This window comes from Artibeus jamaicensis, unplaced genomic scaffold (genome assembly GCF_021234435.1).
Source record: "Artibeus jamaicensis isolate MK-2021 breed Jamaican fruit bat unplaced genomic scaffold, CSHL_Jam_final contig_1832, whole genome shotgun sequence".
In the NCBI taxonomy this organism is placed as follows: Eukaryota; Metazoa; Chordata; class Mammalia; order Chiroptera; family Phyllostomidae; genus Artibeus; species Artibeus jamaicensis.
The window spans coordinates 5,318,607-5,343,676 of NW_026521362.1; the positions used below are offsets into that span (position 1 = coordinate 5,318,607).

Below are 25,070 nucleotides of genomic sequence, written 5' to 3' on the forward strand. Positions count from 1 at the left end.
CACTGATGTTTCAAGATTAATTCTATGTCAGTGGTAATAAATTGGGTAGAGTCTTCCAATTTCTTTTTACAGACTGAGGTGTTACTTCTTACCATGTTTTTTTCTGGTTAGCTAGGAAAATTGTGTTCTTCCCCATCCCAGTAAATGCCATCAACATCTACATGGTTACTCCAGCCAGAAACCTGGCTGTCACCACTGATGCCTCTCTGTGTGAAGCCCACAATCAAAACTCCTGCTGAGCCAGCCTCCGAAATCTGTCTCAGCCGTCCTGTTACCGTCTTTCAGCTGCCACCAACCTGCTTCTGGCTTCCTTATCTCATGTAGACAACTGCAATCATCTGTTATCTGGACTCCATGCCTGGGGACATACACCACAACCAGGGAGACCAGCTTAAATCAAATCACATCCCTCCAGTACTTAAAACCTTCTAGTAACCTCTTGAACTGAAAACAAAATCTCAACTTCTTAGCTCGGCTGAAAAGGCCCCCAGCTCTGTGACCTTGCTCCCCATCCATCTAACCCTCTGGGTCCCCTCAGCATCCTGTAGCCCCGTGATGTGACATGGGCAGCCTTCAGTCCGTCAAGCTGGCTTTGCCCTTTCCACACTCAGGGCCCTGAATGCTCTTCTTCTGGCTGGACCCCTCCGTTTTCTTCAAGTTTGGGTATAAATACTACAAGAGAGCCTTTGCTGACCACCCTTCTTTCCTAAAGTTACTTTATTTATAACATGTCACAAATTCTAACTCTATCCTATAGTCCACGTGTTTATTCTTTGTGTCCTCTACTGGGCTCTAAACTCCAAAAGTACAGGTCTGCCCTTTTCAACCCTTTAAACACAGAACCTACCCCCCCCCATTTGGTCCACAGTGATGTCCAATAATATTAGTGAAATGAGCCAAGGAATGTGAATACCAGTACCCATTCTGCATGGTAGTTTAGGTATTTGCCTTTCACAGACACATCTTGTTTTATTGGGCTTTGTGTTTTTGCGCTTCACAGATACTGCATTTTTTATAAATGGAAGATAATACCCTCTACCAGCAGAAAGATTACAACTCATTAAAGGCTTGGATGATGATTACTATGTATTTTGCCACGTATAATGTGCTCCCATGTATGATGCACACCCATGGTCTTGTGTGCATAATACATGGGGTCATGTAATCATTATGCCCATGTATAATGTGCACCCTTATTTTCTCCTTAAAAAATTGGCAAAAAAGTGCACATTATATGTGGCAAAATACGGTATAATTTTTTTAGTAATAAAATATCTTTAAACTAAGGTACGAACATTGTTCTTTAGACATAATACTATTGTGTACGTAATGAACTATAGTATGGTATAAACATAACTTTTATATGCATTGGGAAGCCAAACAATTGATAGGACTCACTTTACTGTGATATACACAGTAAAATACATTTGTTGCTGTGGTCTGGAGCTTAATCCCCAACATCTCTGGGGTAGACTTAGATTTGAAAAAGCACAAATGATAGCCTTCCTTTTTAAAGGAGTGTATCTTGATGAAACTTACATTATGCCAGTTAATGACATTTACATATTACCCTCCTTTGTTTTTAGTTGAAATACAAGGTGGAGGGGGAGAAACTGAAGCACAAATACACCATAGACTCTGATCTGCCTCAGTTTATTCAAGCCAAAGTCAATGCCCTCAACATGAGTGATGTGAGTATTTATCCTGATGACAGTCTAATGTTGCTAACGTCAGTCTTTCCTTTCCAGTTCTGGGTAACTGTGGAATTTAGAATTTTAAGGGGAACAAACTGAGTAGGCCCCTCTGAGTAGAGGAGGGGCCTCCTCTGTTAGAGGAGGTCACAAAAAAGATGTGACTGCTGTGTGGCCCTGAGTTGGACCCGGTGAATGCAGGCTACTCACTCCCTTTGCTGTCCACGGGATGTATGTTCTACCCATTTCCATAGGGGGAGTCATTTCCAAGGGCACAGCTTTGAGAGAGCAATGTCTTGTTGAGACCACCCGAATGGTATATGGGACTGGATCTCACTAGGGTCTCTATAAAAACTTTTAAGATTCTGGCAGGTGGGTGTGGAAATCTACCATGAGGCCACCCAAGACAAACATCATATGTAAGTTCCCTTGCTTATTAAACCTGCACCTACAGTCTGACTCTTTCTTAGTCTCTATTTGCTCTCTGTGTTCAGGGGCCAATCAAGATTGGACTTCAACCATAGAATATGAGACTGGAAGTTATCATAAAATTTTGCTTAATGCAGACTGTTCCAGGCTGTGGACTATAAAATTATTAGTGGGTTGTAAAATCAATCAAGTAGATTGTGTTCCATTAAAAAATAGAACAAAATAAGATAGACAGGATTGGAAAATATAGTAGTACATAGTCTGTAGTAAGGTTAAGTTTTGCTTTATTTAACTCTTATTTCAGTTATTTATTAAAACTTCCAAGAAAGTTTACTGTAATTTTTTTAGAAACTCCTCTTTGTATGTAACTAACCTCTCAGGTAGATTAGATACGTAATTAATGGTGATATTTTAATTCACTATAACAAATTGGTTTTTTTTTTTACTTTTTATTTTCAAATTTGGTAAATTCTAGTTTACAAACATATTCAAACCTGGAGAGAATTGTTCATTTATTAAAAGATCCCTTAGTCATTCTTTCTCATTTTTTAGGCTCTTTTTTTATCTCCAAATAAACATTTTTTGGTACTCATTTCTATGCTTTTGTTTAATTTAGAAATTTTCCCTGATGTTAAAATATTTAAAAACTGAAGTTAAGTAAAACTGGGTGGCACTACATCTGAATTTTTAATTTTAGTATCAAGTAACTTTCTGTAAATTAAAATGCTTTATTATTAAAATACAAGAAAATAAAAATATTACATGCTGATAGAAAAGTTGGAAATATTAAAAATTATTTTCAAAACTCAATTTGTTAACTCATATTCAAAGCATCACCTTTCCATTGTTTTATTATGCCAAAATATACATTTTTAAAGCAGTTGAGATCATATGGTTACATAGTTACTGATGTTTTTGTTTAAAAGAATCATGAGAAATGAACTAATAGCCCAAACTCCATGAATTCTCTTAATGGAAATGGGTATATTATGATATGTTTTATAGAAAGATCTTGGCATCCTGTTTCATTTGTCTTTTAATTTTGGCAAATAATAAAATAATATTTCTTTTTTTCAAGGCTTATTATAAAGCAGACTGGAAGAAAACCATAGCTAAGGGCTATGATCTGAGGACAGATGCTATTCCAATAGTTGCTGCAAAAAGTTCAAGAAATAATGCTAGTGATGTAAGTCTAATTTGGAAGTAGTAAGTTCTCTCTCTGTATATTTCAAAAATCTTAACATGAATGCTATATGAACTATATTAGAAAGCAAATAAAAAGTTATAATACTGAAATATTTTTAATATCCCAAGTACCATTGATTTTTTATATTGCTCCACTTTAAAATCTTTAAAAACTCAATATTGTTATTACAAACAAGAAAATTCTTTTTTTTAAACTGCAAAATATTTAGAACTCTCAATACTATCATTGTTATGAAAACCAATTTTTATTTTAATTGAGTCAATTAAAAAATCCTTGGCAAACTAAAATGTCACTGAACTGGGAAAGTCTCCAAGTGTTTTTAAAAAGATACAATTTTTAAATAATATAATTTTCACAAAAATTGTGAAATATGAAAAACCAGGGAGAATTATAAATTAAGATGACAGGATTTTAGTTAATCATATTAAATAAATTAAGTTATAATTTATATATGAATTGATATAATACCTTGATAGAGTAAAAACACAGTCATTTAAAGTCAAATATACTAATTTGTATAAGGACTTTGCTGAAATTTACTCAGGGTTATGCAAATATTTTATAAGATAATGCAAAATAACAGTGGAAACATAATTTAAAAACTACACTAAATCCACAATAAACAAACTTTTCAGGAACCTTTGAGCATATTCAAAGCATCTACTTTTGTAGAATCTAAATAAAAACTACAAATTTTTCCATTCTCAATTATCCCCAGAACACATCTCAAGACTATCTGTTAGAAATACTCTGCTAATTGTTTATTTAACAATACAAAAACAATAGATCCAGACTGAATTTAACTATTGCTTAGTTTGTTATATAAATTCAGTTTAATACATTACTATTTTCTACTTTATACCCTATCAAACTTCTGCCTGCCCTTCTTTTTCATGTAGTTCAAATATAAACAGGCCTACGAGAAAGCCAAAGGCAAGCAAATTGGATTCCGTAGTCTTCAGGATGATCCTAAACTGGTTCACTACATGAATGTAGCCAAAATGCAGTCAGATCGTGAGTACAAAAAGGGCTATGAGGCCAGCAAGACCAGGTACCACACACCTTTGGACATGTTCAGTGTGACAGCGGCCAAGAAATCTCAGGAGGTTGCTACCAACGCCAACTACAGACAACCCTTCCACAACTACACTCTGCTGCCCGATGCCTTGAATGTGGAGCACTCCAGGAATGCAATGCAGCTTCAAAGCGATGTATGTAATGATCAACATTGAGTTGGCATAGAATTCTTCATTTCCAGCTGACGTGAGGGAAGATCAAGAAATTGATAATTCCATTCATTTTATCCTAAGCCTGGCTGGACTCATTGTAATTAGGGGTCCTCTCCAGAACTTAGAGCTTGAGGATTTTACTCATTTGAACTACATGTTCCTTCTTTGGGGGATTGTTTATACTTCAAAACTTTAGATGTTAGACCCAATATATGATTTATCTTTAAAAAAAGACAGAGAGATTCAAATGGGTGCATATAGCATGTTTTCTAGTGCAAAATTTTGTTCGCTTTTCCCCCAAGGCAGTTAATTTTTTAAAGAAATTACTGGGTCAGGATTTCCTGTGTGCAGCCACCATGAATGCAATTATTTTTGTAATTAATTGTTTTCAAAGAGACAATAGGGAATAAAAAGTGGGTTATTCTCCCCCAGCTCCTTTTCATTCTTTTTGATAATTAGCGAATCATCTACCTAATGAAACCCAAGCCCTGACTCTCTGAAATGCAAATTCCCTTTTATGTTTAAAGAATCTATACAAATCCGACTTCACCAACTGGATGAGAGGGATTGGCTGGGTCCCGATAGATTCCCTGGAAGTGGAGAAGGCAAAGAAAGCAGGAGAGATTCTCAGTGAGAAGAAGTATCGCCAGCACCCTGAGAAGCTGAAGTTCACATACGCCATGGACACCATGGAACAGGCACTTAACAAAAGTAACAAACTGACTATGGATAAGGTGAGACCTCCCCTCCTGGCCTCAGCTGAAGGACACTCACAGGGCTCATGCCATTGAGCCTGGCACTACCATTGTGGTCTTCCTTTGTCAGCATTTCAGTCTCTCTGATGGTCCTGGTGGTGGTGGTGGGGGTGGTGGTAGGAGGGGCATTCTATAACTTGCTTCATGTCTCTCACTTATACTGACCCTTGGGCTGTGTGTCAACACCACGCTGAGGGTGTGAATGAACCACAAAACCCACGCAGTGTGAGGTGAAGGCAAGATGGTATTTATTGTTTCTGTGGGAAAAGACTCCCCTGTTTGATCAATTTTTCCCTCATCTTGAGTCTAGTCTCATCAGTTCCTGTTGCTATCCCACTCACTTTTCATATCAGATTTAAGCTCTTCTCCATGGGCTTGTGAATCTCTCCCTCCTGATAGCACCACTACACACTGGTCCTGCTGTACAATCATGTGCCTGCCCTTCTTGTTGTAGAGGCTCTACACTGAGAAATGGAACAAAGACAAGACCACCATTCACGTCATGCCCGATACACCAGACATTTTACTCTCCAAAATGAACCAAATCACCATGAGTGATGTAAGTAGATGAACAACAAAAGTATAGGAGAAGGGGAAGGGAACTAATGTTAATGGAACGTCTGTCTTCTACATGCCACCACTTTGGAATCAGGATCCCTGTTCTAACCCAAATAACAAGATGCTGACTGTCTTTTTCTATTTAATTGTTTAGAAACTGTACAAAGCTGGCTGGGAAGAAGAAAAGAAGAAAGGGTATGACTTGAGGCCAGATGCCATCCCAATAAAGGCTGCAAGAGCCTCTAGAGACATTGCCAGTGATGTGAGTGCTTCCGCGGGGCCTGCTTTAAGCTGAGGGAATCAGAGCAAAGGAGTCAAGCTTGTGTGTTCTGGGAGCTGCATTCGGTTTTACCCGGTGTTGGTGGGACCATCACCCCATGTAACACACAGCCATAACCCTTCACTCAATCCATGGACACTCTAATCATTCGTTCATTATCGAATGTGACAAGTAACTGGGAGTTGTTAAAAATAAGTTGCTTTCAGAGTACTCAAATCATTTATAGGCAATTCTAAGCAAAAACATAAGGATGCAAGCTAGGAGACATTTATTAGGAGACCCATGAGCAGGCTTTTCCTAAATTGAAAGATGCACCATGAAATACTATGCAGCCTTTTCTGCCAGTCAGACAGCTGAGTGGGAAAAGATGCTTTCTAAAGCACCCTGAAACAACAGATTTCTACATTTATTTGATTAATTCTGAGATTATTTTTCTTTCTATGGACTCAAGTCTGGCAAGACATTTGAAGTAAAAAGATTTTGCTCCCTGGCTCTGTGAACTCTTTTCTTTCTAACTTTAGGGTAGCTTTAAAACTCTACACCTATGACAAAGCTAATGGCATCTAGTTTACTATATTTTCTTCTCTTTTCTCCTCTCTGTTCATCACCATGCTTTTATTTCTGTCCACAGTTCAAGTACAAGCAAGCCTATGAGAAAACCAAAGGGAAACACATTGGCTTCCGGAGCCTGGAGGATGACCCGAAATTGGTGCACTTCATGCAAGTGGCCAAGATGCAGTCAGACCGAGAGTACAAGAAAGGCTATGAGAAATCTAAGACATCTTTCCACACCCCGGTGGACATGTTCAGTGTGGTGGCAGCCAAGAAGTCTCAGGAAGTGGCCACCAACGCCAACTACAGGAATGTGATCCATACCTACAACCTGCTTCCTGATGCCATGAACTTCGAATTGGCCAAAAACATGATGCAGATTCAAAGTGATGTACGTCATAGCCACTCCATGTGCAGAGCATTTACTCTGGATAACAAGCAAATTGTTAATGACCATGAGTAATGGCATTTTGAAAATCCTAAAAGAAATCCATGTGTAATTTCCCAATCGGGTGGTTTTTTTTTTTAAATCTTAGGTTAAATTTTTTAAACAAAAGGGGATCAATTCTAGAAACTAATTCTTATTTTTTACTCTTATTGCTGTGAACCTTGCTGGATGCTGGATTCAGCAATGGCAAATGAAATCCAGTGTCAGAAAGAATGGGTTGAAAGAAGTCTTTCTGACAAAGAAGCCTAAAGGCTCCTGATAAAGGAGTGAGAGGGAAGGCAGCAAGTCCGATAAGTGGAGAGCTCTTGCCCCTCACTGCCAAGCAGCCTTCATTCCACTGTGCCCAACTTTGTGATTGCCTATCTACCACCGCCTGAGGAAATACTGAGGCGGTGATGGCTGAGGCGGCTCATTAGAATGAACGTGAAGAAGGCACTGACAGTAGAGAGCCAAGAATGCAGCTACTTGGTGGCTGGAAAAAGTGCATTTAAATTACTTATTAAATGCCAGCCACAGCAAGACTGTCTCTCCCTTTGGGAATGTAAGAGCTGAGCTATTATCTCATATGTATAACATATATATTACATATATGAGGTATATAAGTGCCCAAATGAAAGCAACCGTGTATATAGTTGTAGAGGAGCATGTCAGAGCTGACAGGAGAAAAATGGAATTTGTACAAAGTACCAGTGAGGTTCCTGGTGTACGTGAGGGAGTCGTAACAATGGTGGCTGATGGGAAGCTTATGGCAGAAGAGGGAAATGGGGACCCATAAGTCATCTATTATCCAAAAGAACCTGAACATTTTTGTGAGAAAGTTAGGTTAGCATAGTCACCTTTCTTGAGATAATAGTAACATGGTAATTTAATCTATTTGGTATTTTTAGCACTTTTTCTTCAGGAAAGCATTGATTAAAAAATCACAAAGATATTACTGCTTATTTTTAATTTTTCATGCAAAGAAATGTATAAAATCTAAAGTTAAGGGATAAAAATAGTTGAAATTCAACACACTATTGGCTGAAAACTGAAATGGACCTTATGGAATATTAAATACCCATGCAAGGTTCTTAGAAGTTGTGGTTTCTTCTCATTCTCAAACTTTTCCTCTTTTGCAGAATCAGTACAAAGCTGACTACGCTGAGTTCATGAAAGGCGTTGGGTGGCTTCCTCTGGGCTCCTTGGAGGCTGAGAAAAACAAGAAAGCCATGGAGATTATCAGTGAAAAGAAGTACCGTCAACATCCAGACACTCTGAAGTATTCCACACTGATGGACTCAATGAACATGGTTTTGGCCCAGAATAATGCCAAAATTATGAATGATGTAAGTCTTTCAATAATGTAGTATTTCATCTGAATCAGAGAAATGTCTTACATTTAATTCACAGATTTTGCTGAATTTTAGGGCATCATAATTAATGTTTACCTTGAAAGAGGAACTTGTAATTTTTTTTTAATTATATATGTATATTAGCCTTAGTAGGTGCCCCTGCCCAAATGCTCAATGAACCACTCTGCCCAATAGATGTAACAAAGTAAATATGGAGTCTGGTTTGTCTAAAACGAGTTTGAGTAGAAGTTCACAAGACTGAATCAGAAGATTGCCTGGTAACAGCTGGGTGCTGCACTCACCCTGCTTCCTACCTGCTGTGATGAGATCAAAGCAGACTCTGATCACGCGGCTTACAGCAGCATTCTGAACCAGGACCTTCTCTGGGAACTCAATAGTTCCTTGGATTACTAATTATTCTAGCCTTTAGGAAAGCCTTAGTGTATATTTATATTTCTTAGCTATAAGTTGATATCAGAACCAACAAGTACATGATACTTGGACATGCTTTTAAGTTACAAATAATAATGTAATTACGGCAGCATTGGCTGTATTATATGGATCACAATTTGAAATGCTATTGATTAACACAAAAGGGAAAAATTATTTTGACTCTAACAAACATGAAATACTTGCAGAAAATGATAGTCCTAAAAATAGAGCTGTATTATGTTAAGTCTCTGAATAAATCCTCTGGAGTCTTCTGAGAAAACAGATTTGTCAAGAAGAGCAGCCTCCTTGAAAGGAACTTGCTTAAAAGAGGAGGCACACCTCTCAGTGACCCTTTTAACATTTAGAATTTAAACGATCACGAGTGTACTTTTATTTTTACAACATTTTTCCTTATTGTTAATAATTACCATTGCAGAATAGTGAGGCCAGGACGCGAAGCACAGAAAGAGCAGGAGCTAACACTGAGAGATAGCTTGGGGATCATCAGGGCGAATCCTCCCATTGCAGCTTTGAGGAGAGAGGTGGGCCCCTCCCCTAAAGGCACACAGTTGGTGAACTGCTGGGTCTAGACTAGAACCAAATTCTGATGACTAGCTACTGCTCTTTCCACTAGAACTGTGCTAATTCTATAGCCAGTAGCCACATGTGGCAATTTACATTAATTAATATTTTGCATGTTACCTATGGCTGCTTTTACACTACGACAGTAGAGATGCGTAGTTAATGACAGAGATCCTTTGACTCACAAAGCCTGAAATACTTACTAGCTGGCCCCTTACAGGAAAAGGTTACTGACCTCCGGTCTAGAAGAAGGCTCTATAATTTTTGTTTTTGTTTTCCCATTGAACTTGCTAAAACAAAAAGATAGCATTTTTGTAACCTGTCAGGTTGCAAAGATTTAAAAAGTGTTATTTGCAAGGGAGTTAATGTTAACATAGATTTCTAAAAGGAGCAAGATATAGAACATTATATATTATATGACCTTATTTACATAAAAAGGACTCTATGTGAGCTTTAATATGTCCAGAAAATTTTAGGATGGAGATGCTGTCTCCAGGCCATCAAATAAAAGGATACGGCATTTCACTCTGTATCCTACATCCTCTCCACTGTCTTGTTTGAATAAACACCTTTTTAATTTAAATTTTATAAAAATATGATCTGTCTAATAAAAACAAAATATTGATGTTTATGAACAATGACATATATACTAAGACTCCTTTTAAGATGTTAACTTCCACTGAGATTTTTTTTGTGTTCGTTTTTACTTTCAAGCACCTCTACAAACAAGCATGGGAGGCTGACAAGACCAAAGTCCACATCATGCCTGATATCCCCCAGATTATTTTGGCAAAGGCAAATGCAATTAACATGAGTGACGTAAGTATGATTCCCCCTGCTGTCATCTTTCTTTCCCACCTATTTAAACCAGTAAAAATGAATTAACTAGTAAGTCTTAATTATGACAGCAAATGTTTTTGAAAGTAAGAGTAGGAATCCAAAAATGAGAATCTTTCTCTGTCTTACTTTGCTGACAATGGGAGTCAGCCTATCGATGAGACTTGGCCCCGGCAGTTAGGAATTTGAAGGGGAGCAGGGGAAGAGGAGAAGCAAGTGAGAATCCTAGGACTTCATTCTTAGACAGTCCATGCTTTTGAGATGGTCCTAAGGAAGGGGTCTGGAAAAGTTAAATGGAAAAACAAGACGCACATTTCGAAGAATTTGAGGCAAGCCTCCTAACAAGACATGTGCAACACTTAATGTTAGAAAATGCCGAGGGTGTTTTATTCCGTTTCCTTTGTCATCCTAACCATAGTTACTACAAAATCCTCTAATTGTGCCAGTTTTTTTTTCTTTTCTTTGTTTGAATTACATAGAGATTTGGAATTGTTGATTTCTTTTTAGGCTATAGAACCCACACAATTATATAAATAAAAATGTCAACTGCAAAACAATGAAGTGTTCTTTTGATGTAAGACTGTAGCTGTTTTGTAGTCTTCCCTTGACTTTTACTTGATAAAATACATCAATAAGAATCTACTGGGTCTTCGCATTTTTTAAAGCATATGTATAACCTAATAGAGAACTTTCATTTTTTCTGGTTTCTTAAAGATATGTTCGAGTTTGTAATGAGTTTTTTTCAAACACAATTGTTATTTCTGACAACATTCAGCCATTGAACTGCCAGTGAAACATTCTGTTCAAAAATAAAAATAATGCCACAGTGCTAGTTTACCATTTTAAAACAAATCCAGGAATTCTATTTAAAAGAAAACTATTTCTCTGCCTCCCTTACAGAAACTCTACAAACTTTCTTTGGAAGAGTCTAAAAAGAAAGGCTACGATCTCAGAACTGACGCAATTCCTATCAAAGCTGCCAAGGCCTCAAGAGACATTGCAAGTGATGTAAGTCTGAAGGGAAGCAGTCACCTGGCTAGGCAGGGGTTTCTTATCTCCCAGAATAATAAGGGCTGAATTCTGGAAAAACTGAGTGTATAACATATGGAAGAAAGTGCTCCTGCTAACAATAGCCTCATTCTATTCTGTGAATTCTTCTTAGCTTTGCTATTTTGTGTTCTCCAGTATTTCTGGGGGGGGGGACAGAATGCTAGCCAATTATGACCATATGATGTCTGCTCCCTGACTCATGATATCTAGGTAAATTTATCTTGAACTCTGTCACCAAGGCTATGGCCTGTGGAAACTCAAAGACTTGGATTGTTCTTGCCTCTTAGGATTTGTCTTCCTAACAGGATATCTCATGAAGTGGTGTGCTGGGTGTGCTGATCTTTTGTGCTCATGACAACTGATCATTAAATAATCAGGAATTATGCAAATCAGTTGTTAAAATGTTGGTAGCTTGACATTAGCCACGGTGGGAGTATTTACACCACAGAAATTGGCAAACGCTACCACTTAGGGCTTTTCCCCCACAGAAGCTGGTGTGCCAGTATACCACTGCCATAACATACAAAGTAAGCTTTGTGAAACTCAGTTCTTTCATTTGGTTGTTTCCCTGCAAAAATATACTCATAGTGAGTGCTTAATGACTTGAGAGGAGCACATTTCACAGCACTTTTTCCTTAGCCATTCTCCAGTCATACTTTCTCTCTTCCTCTCTGTCTGTGTTCTCTTCATTTATTTTCCTATTGATCCATCCCTATCTCACTCCTACATTGTCCCAAGAACTCCAAATTCTTCTCTTTCTAGTAAGCTGGAGGAATTGGCTCTCCCAGCTCCTACCCAACTCGCACACTCAAACCCACAAGAGATGTATCCATGTAGAATGTATCCATGCATCAGGTTCTCCCCTCTATAGAGGGGAATTGGGTGATAAATAATAAAATTTCTTTCCTATTAAACCAGTATAGAGAGTCTTAGAAGAAAAGGAGCTCCACAAATATAAAGCCACTCTAAAATTATACTGTGAATCACATAACTGAACCTATTATCATCAGTAAAAAACTGCCTGGATGATTTCTCATGGAAGTATCAAGCTGCTTAGAACATTCTGCTTTTTTGTCTCATTTGCTGTGCTCTGATTACCAACTAAAGGCCTCTTTGACACTAACAGCAAAGTATGTGTGAAAGGCGGTGTGGTGTATCATCACACGATCTGGATCCTAATCCTTAGTGACCTTACAAATCCCTTACCTCTGGCTCCCAGCCCACTCATCTACCAAATGGGGGCAGTAATAATGGCTTTGCATCTACCTGACGAGGTAGAGTTACATCAAGTTACAGAAATGAATGTGAAAAATGTGTTTTGTGAACTGTAGAATTCTATACAAGTATTACTTGTTATGAAATACAGAATGCTGACACTAGAATGATTTCTAAGTCAAGGGCATTGCCCTGAATAAATGTTCAATTTTTCTTCACAGTATAAATACAAATATAATTATGAAAAGGAGAAGGGGAAAATGGTTGGTTTCCGCAGTCTTGAGGATGATCCGAAATTAGTCCATTCCATGCACGTGGCTAAGATACAATCCGATCGGGAGTACAAGAAAAACTATGAGAAGACAAAGACCAGCTACCACACCCCTGCCGACATGCTCAGTGTCACGGCCGCCAAGGACGCCCAAGCCAACATCACCAACACCAACTATAAGCACCTAATTCACAAGTACATCCTCCTTCCAGATGCCATGAACATCCAGCTGAGCAAGAATATGAATCACATACAGAGTGAAGTAAGGCTCTCTTTTTTCTGGATGATGGATGGATTCCTAGCATTGGAAAGGAGATCACAATTTTTTATACCACAATTTTCTATTGGGTGAAGGGATTAGCGAAAGAACACATATACATAACCCATAGACAAAGACAACAGTGTGGCGAAGGCCAGCAGGAACTGAGGGAGGTGAGGGTTGAGTGGACGCGACAGAGCAGTGGAAATAGGGACATATGTAATAGTGTCACCAATAAAAATAGAGTTAAAAAAGTAAATTGATGCAGTAAAGTAAATTTGCCTTTTCTCTTTATAGAATGAATACAAGCAGGACTACAATGAATGGTACAAAGGGCTTGGCTGGAGTCCAGCTGGTTCCCTAGAAGTGGAGAAGGCCAAGAAAGCAACTGAATATGCCAGTGATCAGAAATACCGTCAGCACCCCAGCAATTTCCAGTTTAAGAAGCTGACTGACTCCATGGACATGGTTCTTGCCAAGCAGAATGCACTTAACATGAACAAGGTAGACAGAACAGCCACCCTTCCACACAGTTCCCAGTGAGGCAGGGCTCACAGCTCTGGTTCTTGTCTGCGACATTTGTTTCTGCTTCACCACTTCTAGGTACAGGCAAACAGTCCAGAGCACATCCTACGCCATTTTCTCCTGCTGCCTACCCTTAATTTTATTTTTCCTGCCCTTCTAATTGGGTTAGAAATCACTTTTTTTCAACTATTATATCTTAAGCATTTTGATCCATCCTAGAAGATAGAAAACATTTTAAAGTTTATTTTTAATATCTGAGTTTTATTTCTGTGTCTTCTCTGAATGCCATACTATTTTAGGTAATAAATTAATTTATTCTAATTCGAATTGTATGCATTTAAATACTCTGCTATATTTTTTCTTCTGGTTTGTCCTAAAAAATTACTTAAATTTCAAATGCTTTTTTTCTTAACTTCCTAGCACTTATACACCATTGATTGGAACAAAGACAAAACCAAGATTCATCTGATGCCTGACACACCAGATATTTTACAAGCCAGGCAGAATCAGGCGCAATTCAGTCAGGTAAAGCCACATAAAAATTTGGCTTGAAGCTAATTAAGTTTAGTAAGTGATATAATAATGGTAAAAAAAGTTGATATAAATGCTAAAGCATTAGAAATGGATGACTCAAACGAGCTAGCCATAATTCCATGGAGGCAGGCACTGTTTTGTTTTTCTCAAAGAGTGGGAATTAATAAATAACCATTGAAAGAAAATATTGTATCAAACAGACCTGGTGTGAGTTTGATTTTGCCATTTATAAGTTGTATAATATTGGGTCTAAACCTTAATTTCCTCATCCTTAAAATTGAGATCATGGAAGTGCCCATGACATTGAATTGCTGTGAGGAACAAATGAGAAATTCCATGTAAGGCTCTCAGCACAGAGCCCAAGACATAGTAAGTCCCAGGTGGCTTTCAGCTGTTTTTGTTATTATTCAGTTTTCACACACATTCATCCATTCAATGAATTTGACTCAGAAAGTTTAACTCATTTATTGCATCCTATGAAAGGCATCTTATCACTTACATAATTACTTTTAATTAATTAATTAATTACTATAAAATTACTTTTATCACTTAGATAATTACTATTTGTTACCTGACTTTTTGTTATCAATTATTTTAACATCTGTGTTCAAAATATGAGTACACAGGCATGTCAGGTATATCGGGAAAAGTTACCCCATATACCTGACATGCCCGTATTGTGTCTGAAAAGAAAAGGCCACACCCCATGATACCCCTGGTGTGGGAGTTGTCTCAGAGGCAGAAAATTGAAACCAGGTCACGAGATGCTTAGTCAATGCTCTACTAAACAGCTTGTTTGTTTTTGTCCCTATCGCTAGAGATAAGGTAGATAAGGTTAGCTTTTCCTAGATCTCTATTTTCTAGATGAATTTTTGTTTGGTAGTCTGTTGGGGTTTTAATATACACTGAATAACAACCACTGAATCATGTCTTTCATTTGCAGAAACTCTATAAACTTGGGTGGGAAGAAGCTTTGAAGAAAGGCTATGACCTCCCAGTTGATGCAATTTCTGTACAGTTGGCCAAGGCTTCAAGAGATATTGCTAGTGATGTAAGTACCACTTTGACTTCCATAAGGATCTGATCAGGTACCTTAATGCTTCATTTTGCTAATCCCAATAATAAACCACAAAAAATTCAGAAGACCTTGGCTATAGAAAATAAATTACCAGAATTTCATAAGAAAGTACAACCTCTTAATCACAATCTTTCAAACCAAACCAAACAAAAACTGGTTTGGAGAGAAAAATTGGCTAAAGACGGAATCTAACGATAAATTCTAAGAATGTAAGAGAAGATTCTCCCTAATTCAATTAATTTGGGGCACTCCAGAAATACTGGAAAACTAATTAGATGATGTATTAGTACCTGCTTTCTGGCTTGAAAGTCAATACCTCATTAAATTGAGTCAATGTGGTAATGAGACTGGAGAAATAACTGCAATAACGATGATTGCAAGTTCCCCAGAATATAAGCTCATTTTCATTTCATGTTATGTGCTCCCTGTAAGGTTAAGATAGGGTAGGAATTAAAGAAATAGCATCAGTAATTTCTTAACAGTGCAACATTTGATAGTATCTATTTTCTTTCCAAGTGAACCTGTTAGAAACTTTTGAAATCTTACACTAAAATTAAATGAACTATTAGTGAAGTTTCCCACAATTGTACAGATTGTATCTCCTCTTGGTTTCAAATGATTTTTGTATCTATGAAATTTAAGAAAATTAGAGCAATTTTTATAAATACTTAATAAATTAAAATCATAGAATTTAGAGTCACAGGATAACTTAAAGTTTATTTAGTCCAATCTACCTATTCAGTGCCTTACCTCCTCTCCATCTCCAACATGTGGCCATCTAGTCTGTGAATGCTTATCAATATAACAGTTTTTGTGTCCAAATTCCTTGTTGGATCATCTCAAATGATTTTACATTTTCTTATATGGAGCTTGACTATGTTACCAATCAGCTACAGTTCTGCGTTCTAGAAACACCACAAAGTAGCTTATTTCCTCTTCCACCTGATATCCCTTCAAACATTTCAAGTTTCTTACAGATTCTCCCTTGATTTTAGTTCTATAATTTCTTCAATCATCTGATCATTCTACTTGCAATTTACTCTATTTTTTTTCAAAACCCCCCTCAAAATAAGAGTGTCTCAAAACTTGGTGTTGTTTTCCTGGTGCAGAAGGTCAGGCCAGAGTAAATGAGCTCCTGACTTGCTTTTCTCTGTGTCCCTGTAGAATCTGTGACACTTTTTTGTAAGCAGTTTTGTCATACTGCCCATTAAGAGCTTACAGTCCACTTAAATTCCTGAGTATTTTTAATATACAAACCATGAAGTTGGTGTCAAGAGAGAGTATAACCTACTTCTGGGAGGTGTGATGTGTGCTCAGCATCCAATGTCATGTAAATGCTGTTATAACTATTATTATCATTATTGTTATTGTTGTCCAGTACTAATGCAGTTTTCCTAACTGAATCTAAACATGGATTTCACTTTTACTTTCTTAAATTTACCTAGTTCCTTTTGACCTACCTTCATCACATGTAGAATTTTCTTTCTACTCTAACATATCGTACTTAGCTGTTTTTAATCATTTGTGCATTAAGAAATGGATCCTGAACAGGACAAGTTTATAGGACATAGCCTTGTAAACCACTAAAAATCCTGCTGCTTAATAAATTAATCTTCATTATTAGGCCTGTTCATCTCTCTCTTTTTTTTTTTTTGCCTTTCTACTTTCCCATTTATTCCCTTAAGGATGTCATTAATGCTTTACCAAACAATACCCTAAAGTGAGCAAACACAATGCTAGCACATCCCAGAATATATTTCTGCCTCCAATTGGAATTACTTTCTTTTTTTTAAGATTTTATTTATTTATCTTTAGAGGGAAAGAGAAGGAGAGAGAGAGAGAAACATCAATATATGGTTGCCTTTCGTGCATCCCCTGCTGGGAACTGGCCTGCAGGGAACTGGCCTGCAACCCAGGCATGTGCCCCAACTGGGAATCGAACCGCGATTGTCTGGTTCGCAGGCCCGCGCTCAATCCACTGAGCTACACCAGCCAGGGCTGGAATTACTTTCTTATTACAACCTCTCTTGATGCTCAGTTACATTATATTTCTTTGGAAGCCTCTACTTAAGTTTTTACATTTCTTACTAAGTTAACATAGACATCCCTTCTCTCATTTCAATTTTGGAAAAAAACATGCAAACAAAGCAAATTGAGTTTAACATAATCTTTGTTTGTGTTAATAAAAGAACTGTTTCCTCTTATTTCAGTTTAAATATAAACAAGGCTACCGAAAGCAACTCGGCCACCATATTGGATTCCGGAGTCTGCAAGATGATCCAAAGCTTGTGCTGTCCATGAATGTAGCCAAAATGCAGAGTGAAAGAGAATACAAGAAGGACTTTGAGAAATGGAAAACCAAATACACCAGCCCAGTGGACATGTTGGGGGTGGTGCTGGCCAAGAAATGCCAGGCCTTGGTCAGTGATGTGGACTATAAGAACTACCTGCACCAGTGGACATGTCTGCCTGACCAGAATGATGTTATTCAAGCTAAAAAAGTTTATGAACTACAGAGTGAGGTCAGTTTCTGTAAAACTAATAGTTTATATGTCACTTCCTATGTCATATGAGTGGCCATTTAGTCATAGAGATACAGAAACTAGAAAGAGGAATTATTACTGAATTTCTAAAATGCATGTGTTCGTAATGGGTAGACTCACTTGAGTCGAGGGTCCAGATGAGAATGGAATTTTAATGGCTTGCTTTGTGTTTTGACAGAATCTGTATAAGTCTGACCTCGAGTGGTTGAGAGGCATAGGATGGAGTCCCCTGGGATCTTTGGAGGCAGAAAAGAACAAGCGGGCTTCAGAAATCATCAGTGAGAAGAAATACCGTCAGCCCCCAGACAAGAACAAGTTCACCAGCATTACTGATGCTATGGACATAGTTCTGGCAAAGACAAATGCCAAAAACAGGAGTGATGTGAGTATGATTTTTTTAAATGAACAAAATAAATAATAGTGCCAGATATTTGGTAGGTGCTCAATGTAATTTGCTTAATAAATTAGTAGAATAGCATAGCATCACATAACACAAAAGAACACAACTCAGCATAGTGTTTTGTGCATAGTTGCTTCCTTTGAATTGTAAACTACCCCATACTGAATTATGTAAAAATGGGTTAGCATCAGCTTTTATCACCCAAAGGTTGTTTATTTGTTTGTTTGATTATTTACCCAAAGTGTATGAGAAAACTGTTGATCATATTTTTTCACTGAAACTTGAGTTTAAACCCCAAATTTTGTTGTATGTTGTGGTTGGGGCATAATGTATGCGAGGGAGATATTCTGAGTACCTTACACAGGTGCAATAGAAATGTTATAAAGAGATTATTTTATTCCACATAATAATGCATTTTGTTTGGCTTAATCAAGATACATAGACCATTATAAATATATATATTTATAAATGTATATATATACTTATATATATATACACATCCCATCATTAACTTCCTTCTCTACAACTGACACCAGTGTCTGACTTACACTAGGTGCTCAATAAATATTTATTGAATAAAACAATTTAAAGATAGAAGTATACAGTAATCCTATGCAAAAAAAGCAGAAAGTAATCATAATTGCTCAGTTAGAAGCATGACCCTGAACATTATGAAAAATTGAATTATTTGCACTAAGATTCTGGAATTGGTAAGAAAGTTTAAATCAATATATAATAATAACTGTTTGGCTCTTAGAAGGATCTAAATATACATAATATGCAATATATTTTATATACATCATATATGCCAGTTTTTATATAATATATATAAGCTCATAATCAACTTATAGTAAGCATTTGATAAGTTGTAGCTCCTCACTTCCCAATCCACCTCTCACAGATTTCTTGCAAGTTTGGTATCCAAAATTTATGGTAAATGCTGACCTGTCAGTTTTATTATGAAAGTTCAGGGGTTTTGTTTTGTTTTGTTTTTATTATGCAAATTTTAATCCAACTAGCTGGCTAATAAAACAACAATTTATGCGAAACATTTCCCCCTTCTGAATCCAAGTATTTTTTTCTCTCCTTGAAACAGGCCTGTTTACAAAGCTCTGGACTAATAAAGTGGTCAGGAGAAAAGGCCTGGGTCAAGGAATTTATCACCTCAGTGTCTCAGGACAGACTCCTCAACAGTGTGCCTTGGTTACAGGTCTCAGGAGAGAGGCCCCAAGGTCCTTGAGCCTCCTGTCTCTCCATTTGAATAGACCAATACATCCTTCTCAGGATAAACAAATATTAGCATTTTCTCTATTTTCCCTGGGGTAAAAATGACACATGCCTTTACACAAATGGTCCAACTTAATGACTGTCAATCAAAGACAGTTTTGTCCGACAGGGACAGTTGGCAACCCTTAGAGTCCTTTTTGGCTGTGACAGTGTAAGGGTGGTATGCTACTGGCATCTAGTGGCTAGAAGTCAGATATGCTGCAAACATCCCAAAATGTACCAGACAGTCCCCAACCTGTACCCCTACAAAGGATCATCCAGTATACGGCACTATACAGCACTAACAGTACAGGTTGACAAACTTTGGTCTTACTTACCAGAAAGGTTAGTGCAGAACCAGCATAAATGCATATGGAAATTTACGAGCCTTACTTTATTTTTGCCCTGAGGGTCCTAATCATCTTCTCTGGGTGATACAGACTGTAGTAAGCATGTTCAGGAAGGAGAAAAGGGCCAACCCTGCACACCCCACACTGCATGCCTCAAAGGGAAGTTGACAAGTCCAAGGAACCAATGAGACTTTAAAATTTTCTATATTAAAATAATTTCAGGCATACAGAAACATTGCAAAAATAATACAAATTATATATATAAATGTTTAGCCAAATTGCTTAATTATTAACATTTTGCCACATTTGCTTTTTTTTTGCTTTCTCCCCCCTTTCTCCTCTTTCCTGATGCTGTTCTAGCCCTAAATAACTTTATTATGTATTTCCTGAAAATAAGAACTTTCCACAAGAACATAACCACAGTGCAATGATAAAAATTAGGAAATTAATTTTTAAACAATATTAGATTACAGAATTTATTCAATTTTACCACTAATACTCTTTAGAAAAAGTTAAAGAACATTCTGATCCAGTATCCAATCAAAGATCACACACTGAATTCACTTGTCACGTCTGTAGCCTCCTTGAGTGTGGACCGGGTCCTCACTATGTCTTTGTCTTCCAAGTCCTTGACATTTGCAAAGAGCACTAACTGGTTATTTTATAGACTCCCCCTCAGTTTGGGTTCGTATGGTGTTTTCTCATGATTAGACTCAGGTTTTGTATTTTTAACAGGATGACACATGTTGCATCCTCCTGCACACATTATATCAGGAGATTTTTCTCCCTATTGATCATTTTATCTTTGGTCGCTTATTTAAATTGGTGTCTCTAAGTTTCTCCACCGTCATTACTATTTTATGCTTTGTAATTGATGAGTATCTTGTGGAAAGGTTCTCTGACAGTATTAGTATCCGAGTTTTGGTAAATCACAAACAGTTTTGTTTGGGTCTCTTTCTGTGAAGAAAGACAGAGGATTATTCTGGAACATACGGGAATTTTTAATAAATGCTCATTAAAAATCCTTTTGGGAATACTAATCCCCTAAATAATCATGGGGCATAACTACAAATAATAACGTAGGAAATGAGACTTCCTATTTTCTAGATACACCCTGACTATGTTATCTTTTGAGAAAATAAGTCTGTCTCCCAGTTTAACACTGAGGGAAACTTTCACAACCCAGCAGATGGAGAATAGCTGCTCCATTTTATCATTCTGGCAAAGGCTCCAGTTCTTGGGTTGATTTCTTAGGCAGAGTTATCTTTAACTTGGAAAAGGTAATTCATAATCTCTATTTTGAAAGGCAATTATGTCCCAGATAAAGTAGGAAATACTATAGTTATTTTCCGCTTGTACTATCTGCTTATGCAATCAATTGTAAATCTTAATTCAGATGAATTCAGTAATCCTGTTTCAAGTTATCTATGTCATTCACTATTCTAACAACACCACTGAAAAACTCTTATTTCTCATTTTAGAGACTTTATAGAGAAGCTTGGGACAAAGACAAGACTCAAGTCCACATCATGCCGGATACACCCGACATTATTCTGGCTAAAGCAAACTTAATCAACACAAGTGATGTGAGTTTCCAATCCAGCATGTGTTTTCAGGAAGCTAATTTTAATTGCTTCTAAGGCAGTAAATTTATTTGCAAGTTATTTTGGATGCCTGGGTTATTCATTCCCACTAGTGAAGTACATGTGACTTAGATTCCTCACGTGCTGACTGTTAGCTCGAACAACAGCACAGTGCCACTCCCTGTCTCAGGCAGAGATGGGTTGCGTGCTGGCTGTCCCTGTAGTCCACGATTACACTTATTGTCATAATGTGATGGTTTCTGTCACTCTCCCCTATGTGGAGAGGTGCTCCTTGGGGTCACGGACAATTGCTAATGAATCTGCAGGGCTTCACTAGGACAGTGCCTGACCCATAACATTCAATGAAATGTAAAATGAATCAGCATCGCAAAACTCTTGCAGGGGAATTTCATTTTTATTTTTATTGTCATCATAGCATAATCTGCTGAAATTTACAGACATAAAAATTAAGTACTTTAAAAACAAATTCTAAACTCTAATAGAAAGACTTTAATATTAAGTAAGATATTAAAGTAATGCCACAAAGGAAGGAAAAAATATATATATATAAACACCAATCCAAAATCAACAGGCATTTTAAACAATCTCATTTCTGGATAAAATGCATTAAATTACATTCTCAATTATGTAATTATGTAACAAATCTGAAAAAATAGTTTATTTCACTTGAGCTTATAAAATTCAATTATTTAAATTTCCCTGAAATAATCTTACATTTTAAAAATGATGAAGCACTATGTTTCATACCTACAGACGTGGTCCGACTTTGGCTGACCTTACACTGTGAAGCAGACTCCATTTCACGATGCTTTAGCTACATGGAGGAGACGGCTCGTTAGGCATGATTTCCCCCCACCAGAGCTGTTAGATGAAAAGGCATTGCTCTTTACTGAGAAAAACTTCTAATGAAACACTCTGAGTTAATTGGAAAAGAGCACCTAAATGATATTTCATTTTCTTTCTCTATCAATTTACTTCTGCTCTATTCTCATAAGCATTTAAAAAGCACTGACATTTAATTTTGTTGATGTAGGTAATTGAAGAGTTTTGACGTTTAAAACAGAATCATTAGCAATCAATGGGGATAATTTCCAATTATATTTGTGTATTCTAGATACTGTTCCCATGCACTCTTAAAATATTTAGCGCATTGGACTCACTAGGGTGCAGTCGTTTATTTCCCAAAGTGATCTTCATCTCTTAACAGAAACTCTATCGAATGGGTTATGAGGAGTTGAAGAAAAAAGGTTATGATCTTCCACTTGATGCCATACCAATCAAAGCAGCAAAAGCATCACGAGATATTGCCAGCGAAGTAAGACTTTATTTCATTCTATTGATTTGATTGCAATTTATCATTCCCAGTCTCAATTTCATCTTAAATTGAACAAAATCTTTCAAGGAGTAACAAATTAAAATAGTGAAATGATTCCAGACCTGCAGTGTGGGGTGAAGATGAGCTCAAGGATGCATTTATTTTGTATGAAATCTGAGGTGGATTTAGCCTTTAATCTTTCATATAAAAAATCTTAAATCTGTGGCTCTCTAGGCTTAGTGAAATATTTGAATTTCATGTGTTTTTTAATTTGCTACAAATATGGCAACATAAGTTAATCTTGAAAAAAATAAGACTTTTTTTTCCTTTAGTACAAGTACAAGGAAGGTTTTCGCAAGCAGCTTGGCCACCACATTGGAGCCCGCAACATCAAAGATGACCCCAAGATGATGTGGTCCATGCATGTGGCCAAGATCCAGAGTGACAGGGAGTACAAGAAGGACTTTGAGAAGTGGAAGACCAAGTTCAGCAGCCCCGTGGACATGCTGGGGGTGGTCCTGGCCAAGAAGTGCCAGAGTTTAGTCAGTGACGTGGACTATAAGAACCACCTGCACCAGTGGACATGCCTGCCTGACCAGAATGACGTCATCCATGCTCGGCAGGCCTATGACCTCCAGAGCGATGTGAGTCTAAGATTTTCCTTTGGCCAACAAAACAACGTATATGCTTTCTTAAGCATCACAGTTCCCCTAAAGTGAGGGAAATTAAGTGTATACAACTGAGTTATACTCCCCTCAACTAACGGCCACACTCTGTCCAGTCACCCAAATGTTAAAAGAAAGAGGCAGCAAAGCCCCCATTGCTTTGGTAGAATCTTCTAGACTGTTGGCCTAGAAGAGTTGGGTTTTTCTCTACATGTTCTGTTTCAAATGTTTTTTTTAAATATTGCTTCTAATATGAATATTTTGTTGATATACAAGACATACCAAAATGTTGACATTTCCCATGAACTCAATCATTGAAATATATACTATACTATACCATACCATAATTTTTTTCTTTAAAGACCTTTTATTATGATCATGCTTAGTTATCTGGCATTTGTAATTTCAGAATTTGTATAAGGCTGACCTTCAGTGGCTGAGAGGCGTTGGCTGGCTACCTAGTGGTTCTCTGGAGGATGAGAAGAACAAGAGAGCCATGCAGATTTTGAGTGACCATGCCTACCGTCAACAGCCAGACAAATTTAAGTTTTCCAGCCTTATGGACTCCATTCCAATGGTTTTGGCAAAAAACAATGCTATTACCATGAACCATGTAAGTTCTTTCTTGTTTGGGAGGAATATTAATTTTGTCTCTGTGTGACTAAACACTGAAGGCTGTTTCTATAAAAGAAAAATCACCTTTGATTCTTTTTTTTTGTATTGAAGTGGTTTCTAAGTGAGTGTTGTCCTTCTTCCTGACATGGAACATCAGACCAGAAGGTGTCACAAATACCCACTCACAGAGCAGACTCTCTTTACTCTTATTAAAAACCAGATTATTTGTTGGTATGTATACATTACCGACCCACACTAGTCATATCTTCTTTGTTTGTTTTAGCGCCTCTATACAGAAGCTTGGAATAAAGATAAAGCCAGTGTCCACATTATGCCAGATACCCCTGAAGTTTTATTAGCTAAACAAAACAAAATAAATTACAGTGAGGTAAGCAATGTATTCGTGCTGTGTGCTATATTTTCCTTACACTGCCTGCACTTCATAAATCAAACTTAAAATAATTTATATCTGTTTTAGAAACTATATAAACTTGGCCTAGAAGAGGCCAAGCTCAAAGGCTATGACTTGCGGCTAGACGCCATTCCCATCAGGGCGGCCAAGGCCTCTAGAGACATTGCCAGTGAGGTAAGTGCATCTGAAAAGATCTTGGCCTTAGGTTTGACAGTTAATCTGTGAGGTTAAAGTTCTTGCTAATAGTTTTTTTTCTCAGTAAATAGTTTAAAATGATGGTAATAAAATTCTCAACCAAAGGCTAAACCTTAGTGATGGCTGAGTTCATAGCAACATGCATTTCAAAATATTGTCCATTTCCTGCTGAACAAAAGCATTGGATACTTGACTATACTTCAGACATCCTTTTGGTTTTTCCACATGATGTATCCTTAGATGCAACCAAATTCACTTTAGGATGCCTTCAACATCCAGTCCATGCCCTAAGAACCAGTGAACCTATAAAGGCTGAATGAAGGGGACATATTATTCTATGTAGAGTCCACCTATGCACATGGACCATATGTCTCTGCATCCAGTGGTTGGCTATAGATATTTATTTTTTAAAAACAGAAATTTGCTCAAAATTATTTTTTAT

General features: G+C 37.2%; 1 protein-coding gene across 1 annotated transcript in view; it reads left to right on the forward strand.

Annotated features, from left to right (window-relative positions):
* The window catches only part of NEB (nebulin), a 195,660-nt gene that overhangs the window by 52,001 nt on the left and 118,589 nt on the right, over positions 1–25,070 (forward strand). Inside the window, exons 37-58 of the mRNA XM_053671780.1 lie at positions 1,587–1,691; positions 3,199–3,306; positions 4,227–4,538; positions 5,084–5,290; positions 5,766–5,870; positions 6,024–6,131; positions 6,781–7,092; positions 8,268–8,474; positions 10,209–10,313; positions 11,232–11,339; positions 12,818–13,129; positions 13,424–13,630; positions 14,072–14,176; positions 15,129–15,236; positions 17,474–17,785; positions 17,985–18,188; positions 21,304–21,408; positions 22,634–22,741; positions 23,074–23,385; positions 23,816–24,019; positions 24,305–24,409; positions 24,500–24,607. Of these exons, the coding sequence (XP_053527755.1) occupies positions 1,587–1,691; positions 3,199–3,306; positions 4,227–4,538; positions 5,084–5,290; positions 5,766–5,870; positions 6,024–6,131; positions 6,781–7,092; positions 8,268–8,474; positions 10,209–10,313; positions 11,232–11,339; positions 12,818–13,129; positions 13,424–13,630; positions 14,072–14,176; positions 15,129–15,236; positions 17,474–17,785; positions 17,985–18,188; positions 21,304–21,408; positions 22,634–22,741; positions 23,074–23,385; positions 23,816–24,019; positions 24,305–24,409; positions 24,500–24,607 (3,867 nt within the window). The remainder of the gene's footprint in view (positions 1–1,586; positions 1,692–3,198; positions 3,307–4,226; positions 4,539–5,083; positions 5,291–5,765; positions 5,871–6,023; positions 6,132–6,780; positions 7,093–8,267; positions 8,475–10,208; positions 10,314–11,231; positions 11,340–12,817; positions 13,130–13,423; positions 13,631–14,071; positions 14,177–15,128; positions 15,237–17,473; positions 17,786–17,984; positions 18,189–21,303; positions 21,409–22,633; positions 22,742–23,073; positions 23,386–23,815; positions 24,020–24,304; positions 24,410–24,499; positions 24,608–25,070) is intronic.